Source organism: Neophocaena asiaeorientalis, unplaced genomic scaffold (assembly GCF_003031525.2).
Source record: "Neophocaena asiaeorientalis asiaeorientalis breed wild unplaced genomic scaffold, Neophocaena_asiaeorientalis_V1.1 scaffold134, whole genome shotgun sequence".
Lineage (NCBI taxonomy): Eukaryota > Metazoa > Chordata > Mammalia > Artiodactyla > Phocoenidae > Neophocaena > Neophocaena asiaeorientalis.
The window spans coordinates 28,407,238-28,414,740 of record NW_020185339.1 but is presented as its reverse complement, the minus strand read 5'-3'; the positions used below and the strand labels follow the sequence as shown (position 1 = coordinate 28,414,740).

General features: G+C 42.9%; 1 protein-coding gene across 10 annotated transcripts in view; it reads right to left on the bottom strand.

Annotated features, from left to right (window-relative positions):
• Nucleotides 1-2,435: 2,435 nt before the first annotated feature.
• The window catches only part of RACGAP1 (Rac GTPase activating protein 1), a 35,982-nt gene continuing 30,914 nt past the window's right edge, over nt 2,436-7,503 (bottom strand). For all 10 annotated transcript variants that reach the window (XM_024737175.1, XM_024737179.1, XM_024737173.1 and 7 more), the window contains 5 exons: nt 6,371-6,476; nt 6,063-6,195; nt 5,813-5,948; nt 3,880-3,988; nt 2,436-3,573 (listed from right to left, as the gene is read on the bottom strand). In XM_024737175.1, coding sequence (XP_024592943.1) covers nt 3,498-3,573; nt 3,880-3,988; nt 5,813-5,948; nt 6,063-6,195; nt 6,371-6,476 — 560 coding nt within the window. In that variant the 3' untranslated portion in view covers nt 2,436-3,497. The remainder of the gene's footprint in view (nt 3,574-3,879; nt 3,989-5,812; nt 5,949-6,062; nt 6,196-6,370; nt 6,477-7,503) is intronic.

The following is a 7,503-nucleotide window of genomic DNA, read 5'->3' as shown; positions in this document are numbered from 1 at the left end:
TCCCTGAAAAGTGGCCTCCTTTCCCATCCCACACAACTGCAGAGGACAAGGCTCCCACACACTGCAAGGTTATTCTTGGTGACGTCAAGCTGTCTTCAGCCTGACTTCGTGAACAGAAACCATCAACAAATAGACTCTGAAAACGAGAGTCTAATAAATTATACGAGTTAAGGACCTCTTGGCCTGGGACTTTCACTTATTTACAAAATATACCAGCTACAGGGACAGATTTTTTTTAATTACTAAATTCTTAGGTCAAGTGGCCACTCTCCAAACCCAGTTTATACTAAAAGCACAATGACTAACATGGCCTGACTCTGCACGCTTAAAAGCTTTTCGCACCAGTGGCTGAAGCCTGAGTCACAACTGAGATTAGCATCAAAGCACATTGATCGAGAACCTACTGTGTGAGCTCTGCCGACTTGAACACTGAACTCTGTGCCTGCCACCCTTGCTTCTCAGATCTGGACGCCACAGCAGCTCCCTTCCCCGCTCCTGCTGAGAATCTAAGAAAAGGTGATGCATGATTAAGCAAACTGGTCAGTATTCCAGGCACAGCAGTTGGTCTCCCAAATGCTTTCCAATAGGAAACCATATAACCATATGTATATGCACGTGCCTACGTCTGTCTACCTACCTGAAGCGTGAGGTGGGAAGAGAAGCCCTATAAAACAAGAACAGCAAGCCTGGGATCTCTGCTCCCTGCACTCACGCAACACTCCTTGTCACTTTGTGTTGCCTGGTAACTTAAGCTCGAATTTAGGAACTCAAGACCCCTTTCAATGCCACAGCCTCAGTTCACAGCCAAAAATGACTTTTTCCCCCACAGTAAATCAATTGAGCATCCTTATAGTCCTCTGATGGAAACGCATGATGCCTTCTCACCCTCTATTTCTGCAAGCAAAGAATTCACCTTCTTAAGGAAAAAACGTTAAATACCGATAATAAACACAAATTGTTGCCGCTAGATCAAACCATGTAATGCTTGCCCAGTTAAATAAGCATCAAACTTAGGAGACTTATATAGATTGATGGAGGTGAATGGATTTAAAGATGTGAATATTCCAGCTATTAGCAAGTGGGGTAATAAAGCTAAAATGCACTAAAAACAGAGTAACAGGCAGCATCAGACATGGTTAGGAGCAGGAGGTGGGGTGACACCCACTCCAAAGACCCTTCCATAGATCTCACATCAAGGGAGCACAATTTAATTAAGAAAGCCCTCGAAATTCAAGCTGTTCCACATGACGTACTGTTAAAGAAGTTGAAGGTTGGTACATATTTCCCTCTGCCAGTATCAGAACTATTTTCATGGCTAAGGTCTCTTGGCCTAGCCCAAAAACTGAGCAACTGGCTGCCAACACTTGACACACAGGACCATTTCCTTTTTCGTTAATGGGCCATCAGTTCCTGCATAGCATCATCTTGCGTTCACTGACATTATACAATCCATTTACTTCCTCTACATTAGTGACTTAAAATGCACCTTGGGGAGATACCACAGAACAGCAAATATGGAGCCAGGCCAACACTGGGCTTGCAGAGACATAGGAGATGGCATCTAGGACAAAGTTAAAAAAAACAACAAAACGTAACAGGCCTGTGTGTGTGTGTGTAAAAGGGGGTAAGGGTCTCGAGACGGGACCCATCTTCTGTCAATTTGCTGAGGCAGATGGGCCCTGCTACGAGAGCTACCACCTCCTGGGAAAAAAGCCAGTAGGTTGCCTCCTCTCTCTATTAAGCCTGCCACTGTTTACGTTCAATCTCAGATACATTCTGTTCACCAGCTTCAGAGTTCCAAGTGCAGGTGCCCTCAGTTAATCATCCCAGCTCACTCCAGAGTCACTCCCAGCAGTGAAGGATGTTCCAGGCAGTGAGCCAGACAGAATCGTTTGGGTTGTTGCTGTTGTTGTTGTTTTTCTGCACCATTCTGATCCCTAAAGACTTGTTTAAAAAGTTTGTTTTTTGTTTAAAGTCATTTCTTCAAACAAGAGGGTAAGGGCTTCCCTGGTGGCGCAGTGGTTGAGAGTCCGCCTGCCGATGCAGGGGACACGGGTTCGTGCCCCGGTCCGGGAAGATCCCACATGCCGCGGAGCAGCTAGGCCCGTGAGCCATGGCCGCTGAGCCTGCGCATCCGGAGCCTGTGCTCCGCAACGGGAGAGGCCACAACAGTGAGAAGCCCGCATACCGCAAAAAACAAAACAAAACAAAACAAACAACAAGAGGGTAAGAGTCAGGAAAAATCTAGGACTTCAATTTGGACAATGAAAGAGACTGAAACGAAGAAACAAACTCCTGGTGGTGGTGAAGTTGGGAGAAGGTGGTCATGGGGGAGGGGAGAAATGAATGATAGACTCATGACACTTTGAGGAAAAATATTTCCTAAAAAAAAGGAATTTAAGGTTACCTTCCAGGACAAGAAAACCAACCTTACATTCATTTTGAAAAAAAACTATTTACTTTTTTCCAAATATTATTCCAAATACATGTTTTATAGGCCACTATGGGTCAGAAACATTCTATAAAAGAAAGCATTTTGATAGACATTGGAAATAATTTTAATAGAAGAAAAAGCTCATATTTATCTAGATGTAGCTATGTTACACAGGAAGATTTCAGTATCCAAAGTGCAAAGACAAAATGACTGTGGCTTTTCTTGCCACTCAAAATATTGACAATCCTCCCTTATAGCCTACTCTTAATTGTTAGTTGAGTGCCAAACAGATGGTACACTGACTTTTAGAAGCAGGGCTTCTAAATGGACAAGGGGGTGGGGGGTGTCAAGCATCAGAATGAATTCAACTTAAGAACAAACTGGCTTTGACCCCAACCAAACCCAAAGTCCAGCCAGAGGCCCATTAGAAATAAATATAAATTGTAGTATCACTTTTACAACGTTGTGCCACTTAACACTATTAAACCTAATCAATCCAAATTAAAGCTAAGCACGCTCCCACTATTAGTTCAGTCCTCACCGTACCCCATTTCTATGAAGGCTCCGTGTTATAGCTCAGTTCATAATGGGGGAAGGAGAATTTCCAAGTTCTCGAAGGAGCCATCCTAAATCTTCTGTCAAAACCTTTCTTTACCCTGCCCTCCCACTCCCCACCCTGAGACAAGTCAATCTTACCAAAGAGGTAGGGCTTCTACCACTGTCTCATGGAAATTACACCAGAGAAAGGTCATTACATGAGAGAATTTGGCTTTAAACCAAAGGGATGTACCCCCAGCCCCCAACGAATTTCATACCCCACTTCTACCCCGTAAAGATCTCCCATCTAAAAGCTCCCCATGACAGCACAAGGTGTTGATATTACATTACTTGAGGAGAAGGAGATATAAATAGTTTTCATAAAACCCCCATGCACAATTAAACTTGATTAAAAGCCTGGAGAATGCTAAAAGTAGTAATGAGTACAGGAGGCTGCAGAGCAGAGAGTACAGGTGCGCCCTTCCTTGTAGTCAGTAAACGCTGGCAAGTAACAGGAGACGTGACTTCACTTGAGCATTGGAGAAGCAAAAAAGTTGCCTTGTCGTCCTAGGTTGGCGGCAGACTTGCTTTTGCTCCCAAATCTAAAGAAAAAGAGAATGAACTGGAAAAGTATTCTATAAAAAATGATAAACAACTATAACATTACTTGACATAATCAATTAAAGTAGGAAACCCTCAACAACTACTCTGTAAGCTATTCTTTGTCACCTAAGATGAGGGAGAGGAAACAGTGAAGACCTTCAGACCCTTTTTAAAAAGGGGCTTTTAAAGTCAAGCTGCTAGCTAAGATCTAATTCAATTTTTCTTTCAGTAAGCTTCAGCATGATGGGAAAGAAGTCTAAGGAAGCAGTCATTTTTTATTTCCTGAGCAGACCAATTTTGCATACCTGGGAGTGTTCTTGGTGAGGGTGGAGCGGACTCTCTGTGACAGGGAGCTGGATGAAGGAGTCTTGAGGAACTGATGCTCAGGAGTGGTCACAGGCCCCAGTAAACTCACTTCAATCAAAGGTAAGACATATTTTTAAAGGAAGGGAAAAAAGAAAGCACTCTTGCAGGCAGCCAGTATTAAGCTGAATATCCTGTGAAACACTTAAGAGCTAAGGTTAGAGACCTAGCGAAGTCCCAGAGGTCAGTTTTGGCATCATTTTATAACACACCAGTATATATATATATTTTTTTAATTTTTATTTATTTATTTATGGCTGTGTTGCGTCTTCGTTTCTGTGTGAGGGCTTTTTCTAGTTGCGGTGAGTGGGGGCCACTCTTCATCACGGTGCGCGGGCCTCTCACTATCGCGGCCTCTCTTGTTGCGGAGCACAGGCTCCAGACGCGCAGGCTCAGCAGTTGTGGCTCACGAGCCTAGTTGCTCCGTGGTATGTGGGATCTTCCCAGACCAGGGCTCGAACCCGTGTCCCCTGCATTGGCAAGCAGACTCTCAACCACTGCGCCACCAGGGAAGCCCCAGTATATTTTTTGAACTATGCAAGCAACTGCTCAGTGAGTAGTTGACATTCATTTTCTGAGTTAAGCCATTCTCACACTCATTTTCTGAGTTAAGCCATTCTCAAACTCCAAACTTCACAAATCTAACATCTATTTGATTTTTTCCTATACTAGAAAAAACAATATGCTCCCTTAAAAAGGAACTTGCAGGGCTTCCCTGGTGGCGCAGTGGTTGAGAGTCCGCCTGCCAATGCAGGGGACACGGGTTCGTTCCCCGGTCTGGGAAGATTCCACATGCCGCAGAGCGGCTGGGCCCGTGAGCCATGACCGCTGAGCTTGCACGTCCGGAGGCTGTGCTCCGCAACGGGAGAGGCCACGACAGTGAGAGGCCCGCGTACCGCAAAAAAAAAGGAACTTGCAATAATGAAAGAATAGGTCTCCAAAGCCAGTGAAGTTGGAATGAAACCAGCCTCATATATTTTTAGTGGCAGTACAAACTGGCAAAAGCCTTTAAAAAATCAAGTTGGGGCTTCCCTGGTGGGACGGTGGTTAAGAATCCACCTGCCAGTGCAGGGGACACGGGTTCGAGCCCTGGTCCGGGAAGATCCCACATACCACGGAGCAACTAAGCCCGCGAGCCACAACTACTAAAGCCTGTGCACCACAACTACTGAAGCCCATGCACCCCAACAAGAAAACCCATTGCAATGAGAAGCCCATGCACCGCAACGAAGAGTAGCCCACACGTGCCACAACTAAAGAAAGCCTGCGCGCAGCAACAAAGACCCAATGCAGTCATAAGTTAAATAAATAAATAAAATTTTAAAATCTATATTAAAGAAGGAAAGAAATCAAGTTGGTAAAACATACCAAGAAACAAAAATGTTTAAAACTTTTTAATTCAGTAATTCCCACTCCTGGGAATTTATCATTAGGAAAAAAAAAGGTACATACATATAATGTTGATGGCATCACTATATGTAATTATGAAAAGTTGAAAAACAACATCAATACCTAATAGAATATTTAAGCAAATTCTAGTTTACAACCATAAAAATGATAAATAAGATCATATAGTAACAGAGAAAGTTCTCACAAAATGCTAAGTAAAATAAGAAATAATTATATCTCAATTATTCTATCTGTATTTTTAAAAATATCCATATGGGTAAAGAAAGAAGAATATGGAAAAGTGAAAAAAAATTAGGATGGAACGGTACAAATTTTTCTTTAATGTTAGAATTCTCAAAATTATTTTAATTTTATTGAAGAATATACATTTCAAACAGCTCTAGCAAAGGCAAGGAGAGGGCACCCGACCAAAAACCAGAGAGGGAGTCAGGCCCTTTAAAAAGCACACCTTAGGCCTTGCCTTACCTTTAACATCTGGGGTCTGTGGTGTTGAAAACGCATTTGAGTTTTCGATGACATGCATGGGGTCAATGTTCTCTTGTTCCACCATCATGAACTGACTCCAGTATTCCAGGGGTAGTGAAAGCAGGCGCTCTACCACCTAAATGCCACCAAATATGTTAGCAAACTTCCAATGCTCAGGGCTTTTACCTCTCACCATTCTCTCCTGTCATGTTACACAAGTTCATGTATATAGACATACATGCTTGCTTACCTTGGGTTGACGCTTGATGTCCTGTAACATTATCACTGGATCTGGATTGGGCACAGCATGGGCAACTATTGTAGGGCCAAAGACTTTAGCCAGATTGGCAACATCCATTTTAGTGCTTGGGCTCTGAGCCACTCTAAGTAAAAGAGCATTAAATTAGAAGACTTGTCCCTCTGCTTAAAAGCAGACCAAAATATAAGATCTATAGGAAAACAATTCAGCCCTCACATTCCCTCCCTAACACCCAACCCCATTCTCTTCCCCTTGGCAAAATTCCCTGACTCCCGGAAACAAACTTCTGCTCTACTCACCTCTGCAAGTGAATCATGAGGAAAGCTAATGTGTCTCTGTTGGCCTGGGGCAGTTCACCAACAGCCTGGTACATGGCAGCTATGCTGTTGTCCTCATCTGTGATTTCTATAAATGAAAAGAAAGTACCAAGAGGCCTAGACTTCTTTCCTTTGACAGCAGGCTTCCAAGTTATCGATCATAAAGTCTCATCTATACAATAAGCTTCTGAAACTTCTGATTAGGTTCATGACTGCACCAGACTCTAGTTTCATTAACAAGCAGGATACTGGCCAACAGCTCAATATTAGAAATCAGAACTCTTAAAAAACCAGCTCCTGCAGTTAGGGAAAGCAGCTGGAAACTCACGTTTCCAGGAATGCAGACATATAAGTGCAGTGACTACAATTATTAAGAAGGTATTCGTTCACAAAACATGTTAAGAGTCTACCATGTGCCAGGCACTGTTCTAAGTGCTCAGGATCAAGCAGAACTAAACAAAGGACCTTGCCTCATGCTACCGGAGGAGTCAGTCAAAAAGCAAATACCTATCAGACAGTGATATGTATAATAAACAGTAAGGCAGGCAAGAAACTAGAAAGTAATGGTAGCTGTTCTTTCTGACAAGGTGGTCAGGAAAGGTGTTTCTGAGGACAAGCTATCCAAAAAGAAACCTGAAAGGAAATAAAGGAGCAAATCACTCCAGGCTGAGACAACAAACATGATGGCCTCGAAGGGAGTAAGCTTGGTTATGTTCTAAGAACTGCAAGAATTCCAGTGTAACTAGAAAAGAAGAAAGGAGGGGAAGGGTGTTGAAAGAAATGATGTTGCCAGGACCCAAATCATGTGGGGTCTTTGGGGCTTGTTAAGGACTGTGGATTTTATTCTGAGACTTTTGGGAAGACTTTGGAGAATACTGAGGACAGAAGGGACATTACCTAACTTAAATTTTAAAAGGACCACTCTAGCTTCTGTGTGAAGATTATACTGTAGAGGGCAAGAGTAGAAACAGGAAAACCAGTAGGTTCTTACATCACTCCAGGGTAAGAGAGGTCAAGATAATAATAGGAGTGACACATTTTAAATTTAAGATATATTTACAGGGCCTTTGTTGACATGATTTGCCAATGGATTAGATGCTGGGCATGAGGTAAAA